Source organism: Filobasidium floriforme (genome assembly GCF_021052385.1).
Source record: "Filobasidium floriforme strain CBS 6241 chromosome Unknown HD553scaffold_20, whole genome shotgun sequence".
Taxonomy (NCBI): Eukaryota; Fungi; Basidiomycota; class Tremellomycetes; order Filobasidiales; family Filobasidiaceae; genus Filobasidium; species Filobasidium floriforme.
Window position 1 is genome coordinate 314,505 of NW_025763641.1, and position 23,593 is coordinate 338,097.

Sequence of the window (23,593 nt, forward strand, 5' to 3'; positions counted from 1 at the left end):
ATTTTGATGCGATCTGTGTACGGAATATCCCGGACGTGTACCTTAGCTCTCTAGCAGCTAGCAGTAACGTGCCGCCGAGCGCCCCTAGCCTTGCTCGCTTGTGTGCTCTAGCTGTGGTCAATCGGAGCCATGGCGCTCTTGTTCAGCTACTATCGCTAGGTTGCCCGAGTAATCTGTTGCACGCGCGGTAGACCCAACGGGCGAGGGCATCATGCGTGCCTGTGCTCAGTGACGGCCACTGTCCTTCCAGTTCGGCTTTTGCGCAATCGATGAGGTCGGTAGACAACATATGCGCCAGAAGCTCCAAGGAGGTTAAACCCTGGCAGTCCTTGTCGTCCGTAAGTAGGCACTTTTGTCTGGGAAGAAAGAGAAATGCCAGTGCTTTTGTGAACAGGCCAAGGAAAGTAGCTTTGTGAATTTGTGACCAGGTCTCAATATTTGCCAATTCGTTACCATGCAGGATAGACCTCCGATCAGGTGAAAACACCGTTCTAATCGGCTCTTCTTCTCTGAAGACACAAATATGAAAGTCGTGTTCCTCAAGCGATGTTGCTGCGGATTCCTTCACGACAGGCAACTCCACTGAGGCAACAACGCTCTATCAGCAACAGGACCGGCAAGCCTCAACTCCTGACGACCTTGAAGATACGGATCGCGGCGACATTGAAAACGATCCTGAAGACCATATTGGGGCTATCGTGATGGAGTTCGATTTTCAGCACGCGCGCCCATATGCTATCAACTCTCCTCTTGCTCGTTCCGATCAAATGAACAGGCTGAACTGCCGCTTTAGAGCCTCGTGAAGTAGAGTTCCGCGCCTGATGAACCCACAATGACCAGGTAGACAGCATTCCATGCATAATGGACATATCGTATCATTTTCTTCAATTCAGGTACCGAGTATCTCCCATAACCAGAAAATTTACCGCTTTCTTTCCGCCTCCGTATACCCAACTACCGCCCAATCCCTTCCTCTCGCCATAGGGCTCTATTATTTAGCCCTTGTCTTTGTCACGTCGCGACCGCAATCGCTATCTCCGCCGTACACCGCACACGAGCGGTGCATTGTCTTTTTAAGCTCAGTGAAGCCAACGATCGACGACGTATCCGGTCGTAAACGCGTAGACGCCCTTGTGGATGACGTCGATGACTTGTTCGTTGAACGGCCAGGTCCTGCGAGTACGGAAGAGAGTTGCAGAGAAAGGCGAGAAGGAGTAAATTTGCAGGTTAACAACCAGTATTTCGTCCGTCCAAAAACCGATCCTCCTGATCATGAGACCAGGACTCACCAAGGAGGAGCCCCAACCTGAGCGTAATTCTCCAAACTCTGATCCGTCAAGATCCTAACCCCCGTAAAGAAGAAATCCACGACAAACCCCACGATGCCATAAGCCGACATGACTCCCCTCAAACCCCCGACCAACGCCCCCTGACCCCAATGCATAGCGTGTTGCAACCCCAAACGCTCGGAATCGGGCCTGTAGGGCATTCCGAGGAGTTTTTCCAGAGTATGGCCGGGGACGTAGGAGTTGGGACGGCCGGTAAATGCTTGTTCGATCTTTTGGCTGAAGGTCATGCTGTGTACCCCGAATGCAAGTGGAGCAGAAGCAAAGTATACCGAATGTCGTTGACGTTAATTAGCGATCTCGAGCAATGAGAGGCACGAAGCAAGGACTATAGACTCACGCCCCGACACCGATCAATCCCGCAGCGCACCCGTAAAGAAAGGCCGTCCCGATAGATTGCTTGGAGAGCAAGTTCGGGGTGGGTTTGGTGTTGTCATAGTAAGGGTTCTTGGACATGGCGAGTGGTCGTTAGCGATCTAGATTTGGATGTGATCGGCGAGGTGCGGATTTGTCGAGTGCTGATTGAGATCTGCAAGAGCGGATAGCCTGAGAAAAGGACTGTACGCCATCGTTGTTGATAATCTCATGAAGGACTCTCTGGCTTTATATATCTGTAGCGTGTCGAATTTCGAGAGGATTCCAGCGTAGTCTGCATCTTGGCGAGCCGACGTCAGATAATCTGAGCTGATGATGATGTCAGCAGATTCAGCCGAGCATATAGTAGGTCATGCAGGTCAAAAGGAGGGGTTGAGGTCGTGCTGACTTGGAAAGCTTCAGGTCGCTGGAATCCACGCCCTTTGTACGTCAGCACTCTCACCTCGTGGCTAGTCGTCAACCTCGGACATTGTCAATTGTCGACAGGGGCGGTGATTGAAATGACACGTCATTAGATCCTGGCCTGATGGTCGTTCTTCTTTTCAAGATATGGCTGAAGGGGAGTTGTTCCATCATCTATCTACCTTCGCGAGGTTGGGATATGCTCGCCGACAAGCATTCGTTGCATCGCTTTTGGTCATAGGCCTCACATTTCTGCTCGATAAAGCCCTTCCCTTCTTTCCTTCACTTCGCTCTTCTCCTCCGACGATACTTACTCGATCGTCCCCCTAGGCGCTTCTAGCTGATCTGAGCGCGCGAACATTCACATACCGACAAAGGATCACCCAACCACTCATCCATACCTCAACCCACTTTTATCCTACACCAACACTTCGATCACATTACATCACAAGAACATCAAAAAATACATACGATAGCATAACCAGGAACACTCTGGTATACAGCAACGCGAATATAACGAAATCAGCATCTTAGCTTGCACGGACGAAAAGGAGCAAGGCTCAGACTATTTAGTCTTCTCGTCACCGTGAAACACTACCGTCGGACAGCAGAAACACATTCACCTTCTCAAGTCTAAAGCAAGTAATACAACATAACGACACCAGAAACGTCTATTCCCCATCGGACATCAGACGACGAAACAAAGCATCCGAACACGACCTGCATTAGCACCCCCGTGAACCAATTCTTCACGCACCGACATCCATACGTCTGGCTCTTACTTAATCCCTCGACTCCACCTCTCTCCTTCCTTATCACTACCGGAACCTCAATCTAGAGCTCGACATCGAACATCTTTGCCCTGTTTATCAAGCTTCGACACTTTCGAACAAAGGAGACGTACATCAACCAGGATGTCGAGCGGAAAGATCCAGCCCCTTCTCTGCAGCGGACATACACGCCCTGTGACGCATTTGCAATTTTCCAACAAGTGAGCTGTTCTTACCTTAATTCCTTCGATGTTCATGTGAAAGCCCGACCGCTGACCTCCCCCTTCTTCCCCCTCTTCCCTTTCTCTTCCTCTGTGCTCGACGGAAATCCGGATCCGACTCGATCCGACCTTGTTTGAATAGATTGGACGATGGCTCGTTCCTCCTCATCTCGGCCTGTAAAGATGGAAACCCCATGCTCCGTAATTGGCTAGGAGACTGGGTCGGAACTTTTCTCGGTAAGCCCCGACTTCCTTGCTTTCTGACTTTAAGGGATACTTGGCTGATGTGTGCTGGGTTTTTATTGTAGGACACAAAGGGGCTGTCTGGAGCAGCAAGATCTCGCTAGACACGTCTCGCGCTGCGACAGGCAGTGCGGATTTCTCTGCGTAAGCAGAGTTCCAGTCAATCGAAAGCAGTACATAGTCAGGCTGACTTGCTCGAACTTGGTGGGCATCCCACACATAGCAAGGTCTGGGACACGTACAGCGGGGAAGCTTTACATACGTTCCAACATGCGCATATCGTACGGACCGTCGCGCTCAGTCCGCAGGTGACACCGCAGTACCTCTTGACCGTGCGTCCTTAGACTGGTTGGCGCTATGCAGTAGGTAGTGGAGGCGCTGATCTGTTTGGCGATCTGCGATGGCAACAGGGAGGAAACGAAAAGAAGATCCGACTATTCGACCTCGGCCGACCGGACGCCGAACCGCTCGTCCTCGGAGGCGACTACCCAGGCAACACCTCGTGCAAGGGTACGGTCCGCTCGCTCGTCTGGGACGAAGGTCAAGGCGGGGTCGTAGGAATAAGCGCGGCCGAGGACGGTTTCGTCAGGTGGTGGGATCTGAGGACGTTGAAACAGACGAGTTGCTTGGACATGGGAGAACCGGTGAATAGCATGGAGATGGTACATGGAGGAGGGACTTTGAGCGTGACGAGTGGCAAGACGGTGCATTTCCTCGATATCATGGGGTGCGTACCGACAGGTCTGCCAGACTGACACCGTGTCGGAGCTATGCTAATTATCGATTGACGATGGCGACGACAGACAACACCCACCCGTCTCGATTCCCCTGCCTCACCCGGTTTCATCGGCCTCACTTCACCCGGTCAAACGTGATCGATTCGTCGTCGGTTCGTCCGCTGACCCATGGGTGAGGGTGTACGACCTGGACACGGGGAAAGAGCAGGAAGTGTACAAGGGTCATCATGGACCGGTGCACTGTGTCAGCTATAGTCCAGACGGAGAGGTCTATGGGAGCGGTTCGGAGGATGGTGAGTCTAGACCTCTCTTCATTGCTCTATATTGAATGTCGGCTTATTAGTTTGACATCGTTACTTATGACAGGGACGATTCGGCTTTGGCAGACGAGTCCGGGTACAACGTATGGGCTGTGGCAGTCTCCACACGGCCAGCAGCAACAAGCAGGAGAAGCCAATGGCAACGGGACCGTATTGACGTACTGAGTGGGCATCGCAGTCGATGGACCCTCCGCTTGTTACACATGCGTGTATTCGGGTTGAATTGTTGTATAGTCGTCGTAGCAGTAGTACATTGTCATCGCTATGTCCCATTCGACGTAGGCGACCTCGTCTTTCCGTAACATCCGTCCACATCTATGCCTGTGCACCGGCTTCGACCTCCCTCGTCGCAGCCTCTTCCTCGACGACCTCTCGCCCCTTGACTACCATCGTCTCGTACCACGTCTTCCTCGTCTCCGCTACCACCCTCGTTCGATCCTCGTGCGACAATGCTCGGTACCACTTGGCAAACGTCTTGGTATCGTGAGGTTTTATCCGGAGAGGCTGGTTCGTCTTGGGGTGTACTGTTGAGATGGGCTGATGGTGGATGTTCGGGGAGAAGGAGATAGGAGGGTTCTTTTTGGTGTATTGTGGCTGTTCTGGTGTTTGTACGCTTCGGGCGACGTAAGGTTTGAGCTATAAAATCAGAGCGAGTGTGAATCACTGCTTTGAAGCATTTCAACCGGCGCTGAACTCATGGATCACTCACATCGGTCGAGTCGAGAATCTCGGCACCAGGTCCGACATAGTATCGGACCTTGTCGTCCATCACCCTGAACTTGGCTTTCCCTCCGATGACATGCTTTCCTGGAGGCCCTGTTCGATGACCACCGCCGGGTACATATGCCTGTCCGCTACCTGCAGAGTGGAGGATGGAAGATTGATCAGCTCAACATTTCCTGGCATAATCCACTCAGACGGCGGATTGAAGCTTACCCTTGTAGTAGTCCTTGTTTGCCCGCTTTGAGGTCAAGGGGAGTCGGGATGCGCCTCGCACAACTTTTGTCACGTTCATACTGAGAAAATTGCTATAACGAATAGTTTGAGTAGCTACTGGAGGCAGGGCTTATCCCGCATTGCTACAATTTCGACTCGACGATTGATATCGATCAGAGGCTCAGAGAGGTTGCGAGTGTTCGAAAGGAGACGCGGACATTAGAATCGACAACGCAATGTCCGCGTTTGATTCAACCTCAACGAGCAGCACCTCTCATCCCAAAAGTCGACCTTTGCCTACCCTAACTTTGTGATTTCTCGATCATCTCGAGGACCGCAACGTCACTCATCCCCCTCGCTATACTTGAAAACCGGCCGAGATGCATTTGCTAGGACATAATCTGCCGGACCATAAACTGTTGAGGGTGAGATTGGGGAACCGAGCTCTTCGGTTTCAGCGCCTAATTGACCATCTCCTCTTCGTGCTGCACAGGTCGCCCTTACCTCCTTCTACGGTATCAGCCATGATATTTCCTATCGTCTACTAGCTAGGCTTCAGATTCACTCAGAAGCTACTGTCTCCAACCTGACCGAAGCCCAAGTGACGGCGCTCTCCGCCTACCTCTCTTCCCCATCCACGAACCCCTCTCCGGACCCTACACCTATCTGTCCTCCGGGTCAACAACCTTCCGCCAAAGGCAAAGAGCGTGAAGTCGTTGCGGACAGGGAAGATCCGTTGGATACCTTGAAAATTGAGACGGACCTGCGACGATCATTGCAGAGCGATATCGCTCATCACAGGACGATCGGGACTTATCGAGGGAAACGGTCAGTCACATTCAGCTCGATTAGACTCTTCCAACGTCTCGCATCTTGCTAAATACGTTATGCTCCATATGTTTATCCAGACACGCCGCAAGTCTCCCGGTGCGGGGTCAACGGACGAGGACCAACGCCAAGACGGCCAAGAAGATCAACCGGGTTGATCGTCGAGCCTTTTCTTCGTACGTCTCACACTGCTTAGACAGCGGATAACGATCTATGGGTGCTGACTTGGATTTTCTTCCGCTTCCTTCAGCTATAACCTTCCATCCCGGGTCGAATCCGCCGTCCCAATACCTTTCCCATCGCCGCTTATGCAGGCACTCTCTTCAATCGCGCCTTCCCGGTTCGGGCGAATGTGATGTAGATGACTTGGTGTACACGCGAATATGATCGTCCCCGATCTAACAATGAGATGATATACAATCGATGAAGAGGTCCTAAGGAGAAGTTGGCTGGATCCGCAATGGGACCCTTACGCTGGACTGAAAGACAATACAAGAATCGGCGAGGAGACGATGCGTGCGAAACACTACTGGATGTCAAGCTTGGGCTTCAAGGCTTTGATGAGAGCCCAGTCGCTCAAGTCGACCTGATCTCGGAAAGTCGTTTCTGTACGAGATGGAACAAATGATTGTGAGAAAATCGTCTGCCAGGCGAACGGTGCAGCTTGCTGCTTACTCAGAACATCGATCGACGATCGAGAAAGATGTGAGATGAGTTCGTCCTTCTCGTCGAAGCTGCGGTACCAAATTACGATCAGGTCCCGCTCTAAGCTTCGGCATTCTTTGTTTCGAGACTCACTGTCGACCGTATGACTTGGCGGATTGATATACGGCGTGATCGATCTTGATGGCAGCTCCGGCACCAATTTGCGACTTCTTGACGAGATCGAAGCTCTTGTGGTTGATCTCGATGGACGAACTGCAAAACGGGAACCGGAGGCTCAATTACGTGACTAGCTGCAGAAAAAGGCACCACCGTCACACTTACATCTTTCCTAGGGGAATGATCTCCTTCTTCCCCGACTCCTTGTCCGTCTTTACGACACAGATAGGTGTTCCCGTTCGCAGAGTTCCCTCGATGATGTCGACACCAAGCACGATAGGATCACGCTTGGCAAAGACAGCGAGGATGTTGAGTCGACAAGGCCAGACGGCATTGGGAGCGGCGTCCTTTCGCCTCTGCTCCAGAATATCGGCCATGTACGCCGTAAAGGCGTCGAACAAGTGGTAAATGATTTGTGCCTCGAATACCTTGACGTTGAGTTCTTCGGCAAGCTTCTTGGCGTCCTTGTCGACCTCGACATCGAAACTGAGCACGACCGCGTATTCCGGTGACTTCTCGAGCATGGCAGCACATCGCATGATATCACGCTTGTAAACCGGTCCGATGTTGATTCCCATGACGGGGATCTTGCTGCTCTTCAAGAACTCCAACAAGGCTTCTAGCGATCCTAGTGTACTGGCCTGAACCCAGACACCACGACCAGTTTGATCGATATATTGCTCCATTCCCTTCAGATCGGACATGATCTCGTCCATCAGCTCTTCCTCATCGTCGTCAGGTCCTACGACCAAAAGACGCGAGCCGGCGATGGCTTTTTCCAGACCAGGAGCTGCGATCTTGATACCTAGAGCCGCCTTGACTTCTTTGTTGTGCACGTAGGCAGACTGACGAGGGTTTCCTTCGTCAGTGTCGCGATGACTTGATTGACGGCCATGCAGGCCGATGACTCACCTTGACTCGCAGCTCTCGAAGCGGCTGTGGTGTTAGAAGTGCCCTGACATTGGTAACGATGGGACCGTTGAGTCCACAGACTACGATTCGGTCTCCCTCACGCATGACACCGTTCGACAGGACAACGTCGATGGTGGTTCCGAGACCCTCGATGACCTTAACCTCGAGGACGGTACACTCGAGCTCCGACAGGTACATCAGTCGCTCACTCATTCGCTGTTGAGTCAGCTGAACCAGCAGCATGATCATGTCGGGAATACCTTCTCCGGTGATGGCGGAGGTGGGGACCAACGAGACGTATCGACCGAAGTCCTTATTCTCGTCGTACAAGACGGCGTTGAAACCCTGTTCAGCGAAAGCCAACTTGGTAGCCTCAAGACGGTTCTCGAACTCTCGCTGAGTGTTCTTGCCCTGCTGATTGTATGTGTCCCGGAAAGCACCGTTCGGGATCGGATTCCAGCCGTAACACCTGTCGATCTTGTTGAGGGCAACAACGAAGGGAGTCTTCCTCTCTCGAAGCAATCGAATCGATTCGAGCGTTTGAGGTTCGAGACCGTGCTAGAAGAAGCTCACGATCAGTCTCCATCACCGGCACGACCTTTGCACGTCCCACTCACAGTGATGTCGACGACCAAGATGGCAATGTTACACAATGAACTACCACGCGTTCGCAAGTTGGTAAAAGACTCGTGTCCAGGAGTGTCGATGATCAAGAGACCGGGAACCTTGTAATCGAATTTGCCGTCCTAGATATGTCGTGTTGAACAATCAATTCGGCAACTCTGATGTAGCCAAGCCGAGATGGCGCTGACTTACCTTGTTTACAACCTGAGTCTTCTCCTTGATAGCAGAGACCGGGAAGTAAGTAGCACCAATCTGCTGGGTGATACCTCCAGCTTCACCCTCTTGCACATTGGTTTGACGAATCTAATTGATTGTACAAGCGATCAGCAAACCGCGACGTCGGCATTATGCGATACCAGCTGAATACTAACCTTGTCCAGCAACTTCGTCTTTCCGGTATCGACGTGTCCAAGAATACAACAGATAGGGCTTCGCAAGTCGTCCTTGCTCCTGGCAGCCATCGCCTCCTCATGACGTTGCTTTCGTCGTGCAGCGGCCTCTGCTTTTCGCCTCTCGGCCTCGGCAGCAGCCTTGCGTTGAGCTGGCGTCATTTCGTCCTCCGAACTGCTCTCGTCGGAAGAATCGTCAGAATCGTCCGAGTCGTCCGAATCATCCGAATCTGAGTCCTCATCAGATTCCGATTCAGACTCGGACTCGGACTCCTCCTTGGCGGCAGCCTTAGCAGCAGGCTTGCCGGCAGGTTTGACAGCGGACTTAGCAGCGGGTTGAGCGGCGGGTTTGGAAGCAGCCTTTTCTGAGCTCTCAGATTTGGCGGGAGGAGTAGGCTTAACTTCCTCCTCTTCATCGCTACTCTTGTCCCAATCATCCTCGGACTCCTCCTTGATCTCCACCTTGCCGACCGCCTTGGTGACCTCCTCGGTTTCGGACTTGTCCCAATCGTCATCCTCGTCGGCCGCAGCAGGCTTTGCTTCTTCTGTCTTGGGCTCCTCCTTGACAGGCTCAGGTGCAGCGGCTTCTGCCTTTTTCACGGGTTGCTTCTTTTTGTTTCCATAGACGGGCTTCTTGGGCTTGGCAGCAGGCTGTCCGCTAGCGTCGAGACCCTCAACCTTGACGCCAGAAGCGAGCAGGGCCTTCATTCGTGCCTCGGCAGCGGCCTTTTCTGCCTTTTGTTTAGGAGTCAGGAGCCTTCCCTCTTTTCGTGCGAGGTCTCGCTTCTCCTTCTCCTTCTGCCTCTTGATAGCCCTAGCCTCCTCGGCTAGACGCTCCTCCTCAGCAAGACGCGCTTCCTCTTCCTCAGCGAGCCGACGAGCTTCCTCTTCTGCCCGTCGAGCCTCCTCCTCGATCTGCTTCTTCCTCTCCATCGCAGCTGCCAAAGCCGCCACCTTGGCATTGACCTTCTTCTTTGGAGGCTCCGGTTCAGCCTTCTCTGCTGCCTTCTTCTTCTTCTTTTTCTTCTTCTTGTCGGCCGCACCGGCCCCGCCAGCACCGCCCTCGTCATCATCCTCTTCCTCGTCCTCAGCTTTGGCGACGGTCTCGACCTCTGGTTCTGGCTTCTTCTCAGCTTCAACAGGGGCACCTCCCGAAGCCGCAGCTGCCTCAGCCTTCTTTCGCTCAGCCTGAGCCTTCTTCTTGGCCTTCTCCTTTTCCTTCTTCAGCTTTTCCTTCTCCTTCTTTGACAGGATCTTGACCTCGCCATCCTGAGGCTCCTCATCTTCGTCGTTATCGGCGGCAGTGGCGGCAGGCTCGGGAACAGGTGTAGCAGGAGCAGCCGGAGTTGCAACACCTTCTTCCTCCTCATCTTCGTCCTTTTTGTTCTGCTTCTTTCCCTTCTTTCCCTTCTTAGGCTTGACATCCTCTTCCGGCCACTCGTCGTCCAGATCGGCGACCTCGGCTTGTTGAGCAGGCTCGATCTCGGCAACGACCTGCTCTACCTCTGCCTCCTCATCCTCCTCATCAGCCTTCTTGCCACCCTTGGCCTTCTTGCCCTTCTTTCCCTTTTTCGGCTTGACATCGTCTTCGGGCCATTCATCGTCAATGTCCGCTTGAGGAGCCTCGGCAGGCTGGGCGGGAGCGTCAAGCACCGCCGAACCGTCCATGTCTTCATCCTCGTCCAAGTCCTTCTTGCCTCCCTTCTTATCTTTCTTGCCCTTCTTGCCCTTTTTAGGTTTCACATCGTCTTCTGGCCACTCATCATCGAGATCAGCCTGAGGGGCCTCTTTGGGGGCCGGCGTTGAAGGCTCGTCGTCATCCGAGACAGGAGCCGACTTTTTGCCCTTGGGTTTCCGGTCCTTTCGTGATCGCATGGCCGACTGGGCTCGATGTAATGATGTTGAGTCAGTCAGTGAACAAAACAGGCCACTTGGAATAGATACGGAGACTTGCTCACCATGAGGCCCCCGCCACCAGCTCCATCCTCGTTGTCCTCGCCGCCACCAGCCTCAAACTCCTCGAGCAGGGCATAAGCGCTCTTTGCCTGCTTTCCTTTGCCCTTGGGCACCGGTACATCATCTGCAGCAGCCGGTGATGCCAACGGATCTACATCGATCTCCTTGTTTGCCCTGCATAGAATCGTCCAATCGATTGTCAACTGGGAGTCCACTCGGACAAAAGGAATGTATGCTGCCTGCTCACCAGTAATCGTCATTGTCCAGATCCTTCTTGCCCTTCTTTCCGCCTTTCTTGGGAGGCATTTTCACGAGCGTTTGACAAGATTATATGTTCTAGGTGTATACGTTCCGAGCTGAGCCCAGGTTTGCAGAGACCTTGTCGAGTCTTTGAGATCGAGCCTTCACGGAACACATTGCATTCATTCATCGCTCAAAGTCGTCGAAGCCGTCAAGGTGCCGTCAATCGAAAAGTGGAGGCAACCAAATATAAGCGCGCGCTTCTGTCAGGTATCAATCAGTACAAGGGGTTCATTATGAAAATGCTATCTAATACTACAACTTATATCAGAACACGCAGGTTGCTCCATAAGAGCAACCTGCAGCTGCGAAAGGGTATTCGTATCAATGATCATGCCTCCAGAGACTCAGGTCGCTGTACCGGCGCATCCTCATTATCCGAATCTTCCCACTGCGGGCGCAAGTCCAAAAGGTTTCGTTCAGCGCTCAACGAATGTTTGCATATGGTTGAGAGACGAGAGTTTACTCACTTCGAGAGGTTCAGCATCGTCGTCCGCTACCGCTTGTTCATCTAGGGGGTCAGGGCTCGCTCGAAGAGACATGCCATCCGTCTGCGTTTCCTCCAGCCCGTCCTCCATGTCCACGTCGTCCTGCTCGGTATCCGCTATCGAATCTACGACGGTCGAAGCCAGAGAATCTTCGCTCTGGAGCGAAGGCCGCGTCACAGGTGCCTTGGGTGCTAAAGAGAGCGTAGTCTGCTTAGCGGTCTTCTTTGCCGCATTAGAGGCTCCGTTTTTAGCTGAATATAATGTGCTTTCACATTAGCTCTGCACAACTCCCTCGATCTGGGGGTTGATGACATACCGGCGTTCTTCTTAGCAGCCTGTTCGGCATCCTCGACCTTGTCGAAGAACGAATAGCTCTTCTTTGCTAAGGTAGTATTAGCGATGTTGGATTTGGCAAAAGGATTAGAAGCTGGCGCTTTGCGCGCAAATGGGTTCTTCAAGCCTGGTAACAGGTTGCTGGGTGAGTATCCGCACGACCAAAGCATCTCAGACTTCTGAGATCAGCTCACCTCCGGACTTGTGTACCGGTTCCGAGGCGATCGACTCGCTAGGCGGTTGCGGCCTTTTGAAGCCGTCCTCCTCAGCATGACCATTGTTCAATCGCCTCCGTTTGGTTTCAGGGCTCGGTGGTGATACATCTTTGTCGTCTTGTATGGGCATACTCATCGGTTCTGGAGTCTCCGACACATATCGGGGGACCGGTACAGCAGCGGCATTGAGATGCGCTCCTACAGAAGCTCTTGCTGTACGCTTCGACATTGCTGTTCTGGGTGCGAAGTCGGTGTCCTGCCGAGCTGCTGCTAGGGAAGCTTTAGAAGCGACGCCGTACGGGCTCTCGGGAAGAGGGGTCTCTCTCGCCACCATTCGATAGCCACCGTAGCGTTCGTTCCGTTCCTTCTCCCTCCGCTTCTCTTCCGTCGCCTCTCGGATGATCCCGATCTTCTCCTGCAATCCTGGCAAGTGGTAGAACTGCGCGACCTTGGCCGCTGCTTCCATCGACTTGACGTTGTTCATCATCCGGACAATGTCAAGAGCTCGTTGCAACTTGTCAGCCTTGCAAGCCGCCTGAACGAGTTGGATCAGCTCCTTGTCCTGTGATACCTCGATTTTGCTGATATCGTAGGATAGCTCTGAGCGCTCTTTGACCATGTCTCTCAGCAAGTTCAGCTGGAGTTGCTCTTGCATCAGTCTGTCGGCAGCCATGATCAGTATCGTTTATCGGTAGTCGCTCATCCATGTACCGTAATCGACTAACTTTTCTTCAAGTTGACCTTGCGAAATATCCAAATTGAGTAGAGGTATCGTCATATCGACATCTAATATGACCGGCCGAGGGAAGTACGGTTCCCGCTCGTTCCCCTGAGGGCACCAGACGTGACGAACAACGATTGGTGTCCGTCGATATTGGACGTTGTTCAGCCTGCTCACCTTGAGAATCACACACATCATCTGCTTGTCGGTCAACCCAACGGGCCAGTATGCCGTTTGGTTCCCTCCTTCCTTCTTCACCAACCCTCGAGTGTCCACTAACGGTGACCATCGAGCCTGTCCTTGACGCCGGCTTCGGTCAAGCAAGGACAGCAGACCGTCCGAATCATACATCGCCGGCGCCTAGTACGGACAAGATTATTCAGCATGAGCTTCGACTATCCTTTGAGCGCGACTTATTTCAACTCACGCCGCTTTGTGAGAACCCTATCCAAGCAAGGGTAGTCTTTTTGGGTAATGGGATTCGGCCTTCTTGAACGATGTCATAGCTATCGAGGTCGACCAAAGTATATCTCAGGTTTTGGCAACCTGGCGAGACGAAGCAAGATTAGCGCGAAGGCGCATCTCAGACGAAGAGACGACTGACCATCCAAACTCGTCCCGCCTTCCCTGTGTACCAGGAAAGCCATCTCGTGACTTGCAGCCATGCTGACCATCTCCTCTCCCATACGCCACAGATAGCGTTGAACCCCGCTGCCAGTGAAGAACCGGATGAATCCTCTGGATGTTGCGACGATGACGCTGCCCATGTTCTGGCTCTCCACTTCGAACTCGTTAGCTAATGGCTTGCCTCCGGCAGCGAGCAGGACCGGCTGCTCGCCCGCTGGTAATGACACCTGCCAGTCGGCTCCCGATGCCCACGTATCATACGCTCGGTAGTGCACCAGCGCTGGAAGATCCCCGTCGGCGTGAGATCCATAGACGATTCCCTGCTCACCTGGATACGCGAAAAGACGTGAACTCAGGAGAGCAATACGCGGAAACGCGTTCGAGACGATATCTGCTCACCGACAGCTGCCAGATGGAAGCGGTTGTGATCCTGGAAGTGATAACCTCTCCGGTCGGCGCTCTTGTCGTGAAACTCGACGTTGACCACGTGATGTGTATCCTGATCCGTAACATCGACGACTCCGATCATGTTGAAAGCTGTAGCAGACCGACCTCAATGTTTTAAACTCCTTGGAGAAAACCTGCTAAGCAACGCACCTAGGTATCTCTTCTTGTTTCGCATGGCCGTCGAACCAGGTTGAAAAGCGGCCTGCGCTTTCGTAATTCCAACTATATCGCCAATCTTTCAGCCTTCCACGAATTCAAATCGGCCCTTGTCTGACGTGCTGCTGACTTACCGACTTCCCTCACCCCATTACCAACATTCGGACTGGTCTCCCTCTCCCTATACTTGCCCCCATCCTCATCATCGACGATCCAATCGTCATTATCGAAATCCGCCAGGTCCTCCCCCATATCATCGTCATCCTCCCCGTCGAGCTGTTTGAGACCTTCGCCACCATCGCCCAGCCCGTTCTGCCTCGTCGCGTGAACGCGAGGTTGTTGAGCCGGGTGAGGCTTTTCTGCTGGAACGGGATCTGTCCAGGTGTTGAAAGTCCCGTCAACACACGCCCAGGAGAGAGCATTGTCTGTCGGTGAGAACTCCAAACCCGTCACGGTCCCGCCGTTGACCTTGACCCTAATAATACGAATAGTCATCTCAGCGTGCCAACCTTGGTCCCTGTCTTTTCCGCCGGAATCACCTTGCTACAGGCTGCCTCCCTTCAGTCTCCCATACGATGATCTGATCGTCTTTACCACTGGAGGCGAGGTAAAGTCCGTTCGGCGACCAAGCCAACAACCCTATCTCGCCATCGTGTCCAGAAGCAGAGAAATTGCCCTGTCTCGTCCATGTATCCCGGTCCACAATGGCGATATCTGCATAAAACAGCGACACGAAGACGGCGCAATATCCTGAATGAGCTTGTGTGCAATATCTCGTGTTCAAAATCGCTCACCATGACTCCGTGTTGGTACAACAAAGTAATCGCCCTTCGGGTGCCATGCCACAGCACAAGGTAGCTCATCACTGATACCCCCCAACAAGACCGTACAGGCTCAGATTGCCACCCGTCTCGTGAACTTGGTCCTTGGCAGACAATCGTGCTTACTCTGGTTTCCCCGGAGCAGCCATCGCTTCGATGGTCTTCAAGCACGAAGCGTTTCCATCTTCAAATCCGTAGATCTGGATCTTTCCATCCGAGGTGATTATAGTCTATGATGTGCAACAGGAATCCGTCGTTCGATCATTACCGGTCCACCAACATTGTTCGTTGAAACAAGCGCTTGGGTCAACGTACGAGCATGTCTTGCCGTGTATGCCATGAGGCAGATCGGACGGGTCGAGAAAGGCCAGGGAGGACGCTGATCTGTATCGGGTCCCGGATGTTGACGATCTTGACTAGCAGGTCGCTGTTCGTCGTGATCGAATCGCGAGTATCGGTTCAGCCATCGCAGTCAGTCATTTCCTGTTTTATGACGGTAATTTTCCACACACTCACTCGGAACATAATGCCACCTTTTCTCCACCCTGATCGATGGCTAGCCATCTAACAGCAACCCCAGAAGATCGGGCTAGATTCCCGGCGAATTCGTTGGCCGGGTAGTCGAACGAGCGGGTCGTTCCATCTATGCATCCCGTGAGCAGGTTGGAAGACTATTTGCGACGATATGGTACAGCTTTAGTTTGATTCGAACAGGCCATCGAGATAGCTATAGGCGGGAAGGACATGCCGTGGTAGCTAGACAAGTGATAGGATCTCGATGTTCGTCAAAGAACCCCGGTTCGGTATCCGGTTCATTGACGTTATGATACCGGAGCATGCAGTCTGAACCTCCCGTAAAGATCGTTCTACACGGCGGCGTAAGTTCCATCGACGTCAACATTGATCAAGATCACAACAGCATGTATCCATGAGTCCAATATGCTCACGTTCCATCCCGAGAGTAAGTTAATCGGGTGACTCCGGGCAGATGCGATGGGCCTTCCCGAACGGCGGATGGCGGGGCGAAGGACATGGTCACACTGGGACAAGGCTAATTGGCAAGACGTGCAGTCCGGTGTCGATATTACGGGATGCGTGATGTGCAAGTGCACACTGTATCTGACTGCTGCTATATCTGCTAGCTGCTATCACCCCGCCGACGTTGACGCCTTTGCCCGTAATCCATCGATCATCATATCGAACGCGTCGCGTCCGCGTCTCATCGCGTTCATTACGCAAGCGCTTAAGTGGATTTGCGCTTCCTCTTGGATCGAGTTGATCGGGATCACGCCAATCCGCTCATAGCCATAAAGCAAGACGACATGAGATCATGAACGACCTCTTTCTCATCTGCACTCACTCCTAACAGAACATTGACCATCCGTCCTCGTTTGTACAAGCAACTCGCCTAGAGCCGTCTACGTGTGAGCATCTTCTCCTGCCTCCTGTCTCCTTCCTTCTCCCCGTATTCCACCCCTTTCATGATGTCAGCTTTTCCATCCAAACCTTTCCCCATATACGCAACTCCGGGGAAAGGCTCGTGCGGAAACACAAGAAAGTTTTAACCATATTCCAATTGTTCCTTCTGAAACCTCCTACCAAATCATCCGTTCTTCCGTCGGCCTCGCATGCCTCTCATCGTATCGGGAACACGATCGCTGACTTCGCCGTTTGCTGTTTATGCTTTCTTCGCGAACCGAAAAGAAACGTAAACTAGAAATCAGCTCTCATCGGTATCTGTACCCTTCTCCTTGCCTTCATTCTCTATGTCATTGCTTCCATCCGATCTAGCTCGGCAGGCGAACAAGGACCGCTTCGAGGTCGAACTCGAGGTACATCCCCTCTTCCCTACTTTTGTAACCTGTACGATTAGTCGATCTGACCCCTCTACATGTCATTACTATGCCTTCGATACTCTTCCTGCTCGTCGTGCACCTTGATCTTGGACTTACGATACGTCCCGAAACCGCTTCGTTTGACACATCCAACCTAGTTCCTGCAATGCCTAGCCTCTCCAAACTACTTGTACGAACTAGCTTCCAAGGGTTACCTGGACGATCCAAAGTTCATCAACTACCTCGACTACCTGTCTTATTGGCGACGACCTGATTATGCGCAGTTCATCAAGTACGTCTCTTCTCAAATCGTCTTGATCTTTGAGTGAAGATGATAATTGGGGAATCTGCACGGAAAGTTACCCGACGGCGTTGCACCACCTGTCCTTACTATCCTCTTCCCCCTCGTTCCGCCAAGCGCTGAAGAGCTACCAGTTTGTGGATGATATGCAAAAGCAAGAGTTACTCGGGTGGGATAGCAGGTTAGTGATAGCCATCATTGTGTTCTCAAGCCGCGCTTTCTCTGACCGTTTCAATTGCTTGTATTTCTCAACACAGTTTCGGAACGAGGTTCAGAGAGGAAGACCATGTCGTGACGGAAGCCGACAAGGAGAAGAAAATCGGAGAAGAAGTGAAGAGCGGCACCGTCGGACCTGCATCGATATCCGCCAGCTGACACTCAAATGGAGCACTTTCGAGTCTGGCCCAACACCTGTTGTATCGTATACCATACCCGCTTCGCTACCTCGATTGTATCCGATCGAATTATCATCCCTGAAGTCAAAAGTACAAAGGCCCTCCCTCATTACGTCCCTCATCGCTGCCCTTTCCGATATTCATGCCTCTCAGTTAAGCACGATCTTCTTGGCCTTCAACTTCTTCTCCCCGTCCTTGTGGTTGATAAACTCGACCTCGGTAGAGTACCCGCTCTGCATCAACTTGGCGTCGAGCTCGTACCCGAGCACGTCCTTTTTAAAGTGTCGACCGATCTTGAGGATGCGTTCGAGCAAGGGGGAAGGCTCGTTGGGGTCGGTAGGCGCTTGTCGGGTCCAGATGTTCAGTCGGAAGCTGGCACGTCGACCGAGAAAACCATCAGCTTCAGCCTTACACGTGTCTTCTAGCATCGTAACTCTCACTCACAAGGCTGGTCGGACGTTGACAATGACGCCGGTGACGAGATCGTCTGAGGGCTCGCCCATATCCTTGCTTCCGGCGTCGGTCTCGTAAGTCTCCCCGATAGCTGCCAACATCTACGGCGTATCGATCACGGTCAGCCTCGGTCGTTGCAGCCGCTTTTCAGCGTTATTTGTGATTGCCGGAAACTCACCGTATACAACCACATCTGGTCGATCGTCGCCTTGGTCTTCTCCTTGGGCAGCTGAACGCTCCACTTGCCACCGTTCTTGTTCGCCGAATCTTCCCAGGCGGGGATGATGTCCTCCTACGAAATCGTCACCGAGAGGAACTCGTCGCGATCAGCTGCCAGGTCCGATACCCACCGAACAAAGGGCAGTCTCGCTAAACTGACCTTGAAGAGGTAGTAGTCGGCCTTTTGGCCAAGAGTCGAAGGCGGTACGATGTTGTTGTGCAACCTATATTTCGACACACACACATCGATCTCATCATCAGCTTCCCTTTCTCTTCCACGTTGATCTGCCCCCAGACCCGAATTCCCGACTTCGCGTCCAACTCACCCCCAGAACTCCTCTACGCTATCAAACTTGGCGACCTTCCTCATATCCTCCATCCATCCGCTCGCCTGCCCAGCAGGAGCGGCGGCGGTGCTAGGCGTCTTGGGGACGTTCTTTACGTGGGGCGAGGAGAAGTAGAGGGTCCATTGAGAGAAGAGCGGGTGCTGCGGGTCCAGGATCCGGCGCGCGATTGTATTGGAGGGCGGTTGATTTGCGTTGCGATAAAGTGGAATTGGACGTAGAAGAGGAGGAGGCGAGATGAGAATGTTAAGAAAAGGCTTTCATCAGTATTAGAACTCATCTCCCACCACACCAATCCGCAACACTACAAGACTTCAACCCGAGACTCACCTTGACGTTAAAGTTCCCAGCATCATCAAACACGGTCTTGTCACCACCTTCCTTCTGCTCTCCCTCCTTGACCTGCTCGACCCCGCCGTCCTGCTTGACCTTCAGATCATCCGTCGACTGCGGCTGACCGGCTATTGATTGCGCAGCGGCGGATTCGGTGGCGGTAGGTTCGGAAGACATGCTTAGATTCTGTGGTGTGTTATGGCTGGATCCGTGGCCGTTTTCTCTCTCTTTCTATCGAATAGTTCGTATGATATCGATCTTCGGCCTGTATAATATGCACGAGTTGTCTAGATCGATGCCGTTTTTATCCCCTTTGATTTGTGTTTCGTCCCAGTTCCGAGTTTCAAGGAGGTAGAACCGTGCGGGGGTACAAAGAGAAGGGGAGGAGAATAAGGGGGTCCTTTCTCGATGGTCAGCCTGTAAGATCTTTTTTCGGTCGCCAACTGAATCTGTCGCGTCACTTGTGGGGAAGACGTGGCAGGATCTGGGCGATGAGACGTACAGAGACAAGTGAGATGATGTTCAGTATCAGAGATTGGTTGTAGTTGTAAGTGTTGACCAGACTCAGCCAGGGTTATCGTCAGGAGAGATGGTAAGATCGTCTTCTGCCCTCGGTGAGCGACGAGGGTGCGAGGTGGGAGGGGAGGAGAAGGGAAGGGGTAGAGGGTTGAGTCACGTGACTCTCTTTAGGACAACCCTCTCCTTCCGGAAGCAAATACCATGCGCCGGAACTTTTGATATCCCCTTGCTTCCTCGGCGTCATAACTCGAGGATCAGAGATGTCAGCATAAGATCATAAGCTAGCGAAATGGTCACCAGTTCGCCTCCTCGTTATATATAGTACATTCCGGTCATTAGTACTAGAAGATCCCGGAGTCTGTATGGAGGGCACCTACTCCAGGTGAACGCCGGCATCTCTTTGGTCACTCGTTGGTCGATCAAGATTTGTCCGATCCGAAATCGCATTCCCCTCACCTTCTCTTCGCATGAAACACGGGTAAAATCTAGGATCCGAGACATTGCGAATTGGGAAATACCTTTCTTGAGAGACAAGGTCTTGAGTGGGAAGAGCTGTCAAGATGAAGTTCGCTAGGTAAGCACCAGGGTTGAGTGGTGGTAGCCCAAAGTCGAATATTATTATTCATCAGCTGATGCACGTTTGATCCGCGATATATCACCGAAATAACAGGTATCTCGAGGACAACTGCGTAAATTCTCTCTCTGACATTACGTTTCAGATTCACTCGACAGCTTGGAACTAATCAGATATAATCCGTTCAACTTGCTTCTCAGACCCCGGAATGGAAACGAGCCTATATCGACTATCGCCGACTGAAAAAGTGCATCAAAGCCATACAGACCCGTCAACAGCAGCAACAACCCGAGAACGCTTCTTCCTCCGCCAACCCACCCGGTCAACATTCAAACTCCCACTCCAATGTCAATGGCGATCGCCAGCGGACGACCACGGTCTCGTCCGGTGAAAGCGCTGATGATGGGTTAGATGATATCGATTCTTCCGACAGGGAGGACTTGGGACCAAGTGCGGACCTTCGACCTCTCCCGCCTTCCCATAAGAACTCCCAATCTCAATCGCCATCTCAGAGCGGAGGCGGACTGCGAAGGAACATCTCCAACATAGCTCGATCGGTTTCGGGGGATAAGAAATGGTGGAACAGGTTGGATCGGCCTAGGCCCATCCAGGCGAGTAACATGGAGGCAACGAGTTCTATGGATAGGGTGCACGAGGCTGTAGGCAGCGTCGATCGGGGAATGACGAGGAGAACCGAGACGGAAGTGGGGATTGAGGAGGAAGAGAACCGTGTTGAAGGGCGCCCGGAAGAGGATCGCGGGAATGGCAAGAAGAAGGAAATCGATCCGAACGAGAGGAGTCGGCAGCGGTCGACCAGTGAAGGCGGTTACGGGTCCATGGGCACTTCTCCCGCCCTAAAAGGGTCGATAGGCCGAAAGTCTAACGGCTCGGCCTCCAGATCAAGAATGCATTCACTGTCGAACACACCCAAGATCGATCGACCCAGGTCGCCGATGGTTCCTCCCGAGTTGCATCTTCCCGACTCCACCTACCCTGCCAACCACAATAACAGCGACGACATGGAAGAACCGCCTTGGTCGGCCATCTCGCATACCGATTCCGTCTCTTCTGCGTCAGCCTTGCGACCTCGACATACCCAACTGACAAGCGGCGAGCAGGAACGATCGGATTCGCCTTACTATTTGCCCACTCCCGGTCACGGCCCAAACTCGGGAGGTCCGTCCAGGTTGAAAGCCGAGGAGATCGCTCGGTCAGAAAGTAGGACGACAGCTGCGGATAGTTCGAGTGGGGATGAGGATGGCAACTTGGTCTCCAAATTGGGAACGCCTCATCTGCAGGCCAAGTCGTCGTCCGTCGGAGGTCGATCACCTCGGCTCGGGTCGATTGGGACCAAGGTCGGACTGGGGCTGAACAAGAGGGAAGATGTACCGGGGACGGGACCAACTATGCAAGCGAGCGGAAGTTCGGGGACGATCTACGCTCGTCGATTTGGAGGCGCTGGAGGTATCCCTCCCCGGTTCCCCGAATCCTTGCAAGAACTGGAAGACGTGTGTAACGCTGAAGAGACACGTTTCTTCAACACGCTGGACAATGAGTTGGAAAAGGTCGAAGCGTTCTACCACGACCGGGAGACGGACGCGTTGAGACGGTCGAGGGAGTTGAAACGGCAGTTGGACGAGCTGGCGGAACATCGAAGAATATTCCACGAGGCCGAAGAGGAGAGGATGAACGAGGGCAAGGTGAAGAAGTATATCGGAGGGGCAGTGGAAGGGGTGCAGAAGAGGATCCCGTTCGTAGCTTCCGTCATCCAGATTGGCGACCCCAAGGCGTCGGGATCGACCGCAAACACGACGGCCACCGCACTTCCGAAGACGACCGGTTCGAAACGTACGGAAGGGGAAGATTCTGACATCGGCAAGGAGAGATCGTCCCAGGACGGGTCGAATCAACCCAGCACAGGTTCGAACGGGATCCGTAACCGTACCCCCTTGGAAGCGCGGACGAGCTTCGATCCGGAAAAGTACCAACGATACAAGAAGAAGCTGCGGACTGCCATCATCGAATTCTACAAGGAGCTCGAGATCCTCAAGAATTACCGGATCTTGAACATTACGGGTTTCAAAAAGGCTTTGAAGAAGTTTGAAAAGACGGCTAGGATCAAGTGTATCGATCTTTATATGGACGGCAAGGTGTCTAAGCGGAGCTTTGCCGACGGACGGACGGTGGACCGGTTGTTGAAGCAGATGGAGGATGAGTTTACGTTGCGGTTCGGTGAGTCACAATGGGCAGTATCCGGTTTGCAGGTCGCTGAGCCGGTCTTCTTGCTTCGCTGATTACAGAGAAGGGAGACCACAAGAAGGCTGTCGGAAGGCTGCGTGGGCAGTTCGTCACCAAGACTGTGAGTCCTGCTGGGCATACTTGTGTACAGGATGCCTCCTCAAGCTTACGTCTGCCACAATCTTTAGCACCACCTGAGTACGTTCTCCTCCGGTACATATATCGGGATCGGCCTGCCCATCATGATCTTGGCTCTTGTCGAAGGTTCGTCTGACCAGAAAACACGTTCTATTCTGCAGTAAGCTGAGCGAGATCTCTTTCATAGCATTGAGAGATCAGACTCGTCGCAGATTTCCTCAGGTCGAAGCTATACTCCTGGTCTATTCGGCACTATTCTTACCGGTACTGTTTGGAATGCTCTTCGAGTTGAACTTGGCGGCTTTTGTTGCTGCGCGGATCAACTATGGTTTCATCATGGAACTCGACATCCGGACGGCCATTGATCATCGCCAGTTCTTAGAGATACCGGCTATGCTGTTCGCTGCGCTCTCTCTGTGCTTCTATTTCTCGGTCCATCAAGTTGGAGAGCCCGCAATATCGCCATACGCGTCAGTCTATGGTGGGGACTGTTGAGCCGAGGTGAAACTGATGGGCGTGCACTTGCAGTTGGCCGATCGTATGGATAGTTGGAACGGTTACGTTCTTCCTCAATCCCATACCGGTGTACTTTCAACATGCTCGATACTGGCTCCTCAGCGTTCTCGGCAGGGTGTTTACCCCTGGCTATAGCCGAGTCGAGGCGAGTCCTTTGCCATTGGACAACCTAAAGACAGGGGCTAACCCTTGACTCCAACAAACAGTTCATTGCTTTCTTTGTCGCCGACGAGCTCAATAGTCTCACATATAGTATCGGACATCTATGGACGATTGGATGCGCCTACAAACGACATTGGCCAGAGGACACTTTATCGGTCTGTAGGACTAGCGGGAGTTGGGTATATGGCTTGTTGTGAGTGGACATGATGCTATTGTTCAATCTTGTTCTGCTGTCTGACCTTTACTCCCTTGACATACAGGGTGTGCATTCCGGCCTTCATCCGTTTCGTTCAATGTCTGAAACGTTTCAAGGACTCGAGATTGAAGATCCATCTGGTCAATGCCGGGAAATACGTGGCTTCAATGCTCCAACTTGCTCTTTTCACCTATTGGAGAAGTCGGGGATCTCGGGTCCACGATCATAGTTTCGCAATTTGGGCAACGTGAGTCTGTTACACACGAGCTATGGATACAGGCATCCAGGACTGACACGATTCAATCTAGTTCGGCGGTCTTGGCTTCATCCTACACATCTTCGTGGGACCTACTTGTCGACTGGGGTCTGCTCCGACCCCAT

The 23,593-nt window shown here is 52.7% G+C and overlaps 10 protein-coding genes across 10 annotated transcripts; 5 read left to right on the plus strand and 5 right to left on the minus strand.

Moving 5' to 3' along the window:
• Positions 1–841: 841 nt before the first annotated feature.
• Positions 842–2,104, minus strand: HD553DRAFT_299351 (uncharacterized protein). The gene is made up of 3 exons (XM_046178607.1): positions 1,687–2,104; positions 1,290–1,577; positions 842–1,173 (listed from the first exon to the last, which is right to left on the minus strand). The coding sequence occupies exons 1-3, from the start codon at positions 1,800–1,802 to the stop codon at positions 1,080–1,082; spliced, it is 498 nt and encodes a 165-aa protein (XP_046034296.1). The 5' UTR covers positions 1,803–2,104; the 3' UTR covers positions 842–1,079.
• Positions 2,105–3,037: 933 nt separating this feature from the next.
• Positions 3,038–4,579, plus strand: HD553DRAFT_275626 (putative Serine/threonine kinase receptor associated protein; the record flags this gene model as incomplete). The annotated part of the gene is made up of 7 exons (XM_046177912.1): positions 3,038–3,114; positions 3,257–3,351; positions 3,423–3,501; positions 3,581–3,689; positions 3,768–4,084; positions 4,161–4,387; positions 4,461–4,579. The coding sequence occupies 7 exons, from the start codon at positions 3,038–3,040 to the stop codon at positions 4,577–4,579; spliced, it is 1,023 nt and encodes a 340-aa protein (XP_046034297.1).
• Positions 4,580–4,670: 91 nt separating this feature from the next.
• Positions 4,671–5,457, minus strand: HD553DRAFT_287744 (uncharacterized protein). Its single transcript, XM_046178290.1, has 3 exons — positions 5,351–5,457; positions 5,124–5,272; positions 4,671–5,050 (listed from the first exon to the last, which is right to left on the minus strand). Exons 1-3 carry the CDS (start codon positions 5,427–5,429, stop codon positions 4,730–4,732), a joined length of 549 nt encoding a protein of 182 aa, XP_046034298.1. The 5' UTR covers positions 5,430–5,457; the 3' UTR covers positions 4,671–4,729.
• Positions 5,458–5,730: 273 nt separating this feature from the next.
• Positions 5,731–6,534, plus strand: HD553DRAFT_329585 (30s ribosomal protein s13; the record flags this gene model as incomplete). The annotated part of the gene is made up of 4 exons (XM_046181926.1): positions 5,731–5,775; positions 5,844–6,178; positions 6,259–6,358; positions 6,493–6,534. The coding sequence occupies 4 exons, from the start codon at positions 5,731–5,733 to the stop codon at positions 6,532–6,534; spliced, it is 522 nt and encodes a 173-aa protein (XP_046034299.1).
• A 62-nt stretch (positions 6,535–6,596) lies between these two features.
• HD553DRAFT_316443 (uncharacterized protein) lies at positions 6,597–11,282 on the minus strand. The gene is made up of 10 exons (XM_046180626.1): positions 11,129–11,282; positions 10,884–11,055; positions 8,908–10,806; positions 8,729–8,839; positions 8,530–8,658; positions 7,913–8,470; positions 7,166–7,845; positions 6,977–7,096; positions 6,854–6,912; positions 6,597–6,784 (listed from the first exon to the last, which is right to left on the minus strand). The coding sequence occupies exons 1-10, from the start codon at positions 11,185–11,187 to the stop codon at positions 6,705–6,707; spliced, it is 3,867 nt and encodes a 1,288-aa protein (XP_046034300.1). The 5' UTR covers positions 11,188–11,282; the 3' UTR covers positions 6,597–6,704.
• Positions 11,283–11,356: 74 nt separating this feature from the next.
• On the minus strand, positions 11,357–16,118 carry HD553DRAFT_316445 (uncharacterized protein). Its single transcript, XM_046180627.1, has 17 exons — positions 15,937–16,118; positions 15,738–15,855; positions 15,506–15,660; positions 15,305–15,416; positions 15,116–15,219; positions 14,963–15,033; positions 14,708–14,882; positions 14,303–14,643; positions 14,163–14,234; positions 13,965–14,102; positions 13,543–13,893; positions 13,366–13,484; positions 13,116–13,298; positions 12,943–13,046; positions 12,197–12,876; positions 11,986–12,129; positions 11,357–11,920 (listed from the first exon to the last, which is right to left on the minus strand). Exons 1-17 carry the CDS (start codon positions 16,020–16,022, stop codon positions 11,601–11,603), a joined length of 3,273 nt encoding a protein of 1,090 aa, XP_046034301.1. The 5' UTR covers positions 16,023–16,118; the 3' UTR covers positions 11,357–11,600.
• A 197-nt stretch (positions 16,119–16,315) lies between these two features.
• On the plus strand, positions 16,316–17,564 carry HD553DRAFT_316450 (mediator of RNA polymerase II transcription subunit 31). The gene is made up of 5 exons (XM_046180628.1): positions 16,316–16,413; positions 16,694–16,821; positions 16,983–17,116; positions 17,184–17,306; positions 17,383–17,564. Exons 2-5 carry the CDS (start codon positions 16,756–16,758, stop codon positions 17,498–17,500), a joined length of 441 nt encoding a protein of 146 aa, XP_046034302.1. The 5' UTR covers positions 16,316–16,413; positions 16,694–16,755; the 3' UTR covers positions 17,501–17,564.
• Positions 17,383–19,442, minus strand: HD553DRAFT_106974 (putative cap binding protein). Its single transcript, XM_046176406.1, has 6 exons — positions 18,867–19,442; positions 18,519–18,679; positions 18,353–18,416; positions 18,152–18,265; positions 17,965–18,074; positions 17,383–17,892 (listed from the first exon to the last, which is right to left on the minus strand). The coding sequence occupies exons 1-6, from the start codon at positions 19,044–19,046 to the stop codon at positions 17,670–17,672; spliced, it is 852 nt and encodes a 283-aa protein (XP_046034303.1). The 5' UTR covers positions 19,047–19,442; the 3' UTR covers positions 17,383–17,669.
• A 243-nt stretch (positions 19,443–19,685) lies between these two features.
• Positions 19,686–21,217, plus strand: HD553DRAFT_107076 (uncharacterized protein). The gene is made up of 5 exons (XM_046176407.1): positions 19,686–19,798; positions 19,878–19,962; positions 20,059–20,077; positions 20,163–20,760; positions 20,999–21,217. The coding sequence occupies exons 2-5, from the start codon at positions 19,949–19,951 to the stop codon at positions 21,064–21,066; spliced, it is 699 nt and encodes a 232-aa protein (XP_046034304.1). The 5' UTR covers positions 19,686–19,798; positions 19,878–19,948; the 3' UTR covers positions 21,067–21,217.
• Positions 21,218–22,850, plus strand: HD553DRAFT_107077 (SPX domain-containing protein). The gene is made up of 4 exons (XM_046176408.1): positions 21,218–22,194; positions 22,263–22,321; positions 22,389–22,398; positions 22,500–22,850. The coding sequence occupies exons 1-4, from the start codon at positions 21,369–21,371 to the stop codon at positions 22,505–22,507; spliced, it is 903 nt and encodes a 300-aa protein (XP_046034305.1). The 5' UTR covers positions 21,218–21,368; the 3' UTR covers positions 22,508–22,850.
• Positions 22,851–23,593: the final 743 nt, after the last annotated feature.

What these genes read in the sequence shown, in the direction of transcription:
- HD553DRAFT_299351 (XM_046178607.1), bottom strand. Translation starts at nt 1,802, where the DNA reads ATGTCCAAGAACCCTTACTATGACAACACCAAACCCACCCCGAACTTG. An exon ending in GGATTGATCGGTGTCGGGGC is followed by an intron (nt 1,578 to 1,686) that starts GTGAGTCTATAG and finishes CGGGGTACACAG; the next exon opens with CATGACCTTCAGCCAAAAGA. An exon ending in CAGGTTGGGGCTCCTCCTTG is followed by an intron (nt 1,174 to 1,289) that starts GTGAGTCCTGGT and finishes CCGTACTCGCAG; the next exon opens with GACCTGGCCGTTCAACGAAC.
- HD553DRAFT_287744 (XM_046178290.1), bottom strand. Translation starts at nt 5,429, where the DNA reads ATGAACGTGACAAAAGTTGTGCGAGGCGCATCCCGACTCCCCTTGACC. An exon ending in AAACAAGGACTACTACAAGG is followed by an intron (nt 5,273 to 5,350) that starts GTAAGCTTCAAT and finishes TCCACTCTGCAG; the next exon opens with GTAGCGGACAGGCATATGTA. An exon ending in AGATTCTCGACTCGACCGAT is followed by an intron (nt 5,051 to 5,123) that starts GTGAGTGATCCA and finishes CTGATTTTATAG; the next exon opens with CTCAAACCTTACGTCGCCCG.
- HD553DRAFT_316443 (XM_046180626.1), bottom strand. Translation starts at nt 11,187, where the DNA reads ATGCCTCCCAAGAAAGGCGGAAAGAAGGGCAAGAAGGATCTGGACAAT. An exon ending in AGACGAAGTTGCTGGACAAG is followed by an intron (nt 8,840 to 8,907) that starts GTTAGTATTCAG and finishes ACAATCAATTAG; the next exon opens with ATTCGTCAAACCAATGTGCA. An exon ending in GCCAAGTCATACGGTCGACA is followed by an intron (nt 6,913 to 6,976) that starts GTGAGTCTCGAA and finishes TTGGTACCGCAG; the next exon opens with CTTCGACGAGAAGGACGAAC.
- HD553DRAFT_316445 (XM_046180627.1), bottom strand. Translation starts at nt 16,022, where the DNA reads ATGTCCTTCGCCCCGCCATCCGCCGTTCGGGAAGGCCCATCGCATCTG. An exon ending in GCTGCTCCGGGGAAACCAGA is followed by an intron (nt 15,034 to 15,115) that starts GTAAGCACGATT and finishes GGGGGGTATCAG; the next exon opens with TGATGAGCTACCTTGTGCTG. An exon ending in TGTACCAACACGGAGTCATG is followed by an intron (nt 14,883 to 14,962) that starts GTGAGCGATTTT and finishes TGTTTTATGCAG; the next exon opens with ATATCGCCATTGTGGACCGG.
- HD553DRAFT_316450 (XM_046180628.1), top strand. Translation starts at nt 16,756, where the DNA reads ATGTCATTGCTTCCATCCGATCTAGCTCGGCAGGCGAACAAGGACCGC. An exon ending in GATTATGCGCAGTTCATCAA is followed by an intron (nt 17,117 to 17,183) that starts GTACGTCTCTTC and finishes CTGCACGGAAAG; the next exon opens with TTACCCGACGGCGTTGCACC. An exon ending in TTACTCGGGTGGGATAGCAG is followed by an intron (nt 17,307 to 17,382) that starts GTTAGTGATAGC and finishes TTCTCAACACAG; the next exon opens with TTTCGGAACGAGGTTCAGAG.
- HD553DRAFT_106974 (XM_046176406.1), bottom strand. Translation starts at nt 19,046, where the DNA reads ATGTCTTCCGAACCTACCGCCACCGAATCCGCCGCTGCGCAATCAATA. An exon ending in CTGGGAACTTTAACGTCAAG is followed by an intron (nt 18,680 to 18,866) that starts GTGAGTCTCGGG and finishes CTGGACCCGCAG; the next exon opens with CACCCGCTCTTCTCTCAATG. An exon ending in AGCGTAGAGGAGTTCTGGGG is followed by an intron (nt 18,417 to 18,518) that starts GTGAGTTGGACG and finishes GTCGAAATATAG; the next exon opens with GTTGCACAACAACATCGTAC.
- HD553DRAFT_107076 (XM_046176407.1), top strand. An exon ending in AATCGATCCGAACGAGAGGA is followed by an intron (nt 20,761 to 20,998) that starts GTCGGCAGCGGT and finishes AGAACCGCCTTG; the next exon opens with GTCGGCCATCTCGCATACCG.
- HD553DRAFT_107077 (XM_046176408.1), top strand. Translation starts at nt 21,369, where the DNA reads ATGCAAGCGAGCGGAAGTTCGGGGACGATCTACGCTCGTCGATTTGGA. An exon ending in TGAGTTTACGTTGCGGTTCG is followed by an intron (nt 22,195 to 22,262) that starts GTGAGTCACAAT and finishes CGCTGATTACAG; the next exon opens with AGAAGGGAGACCACAAGAAG.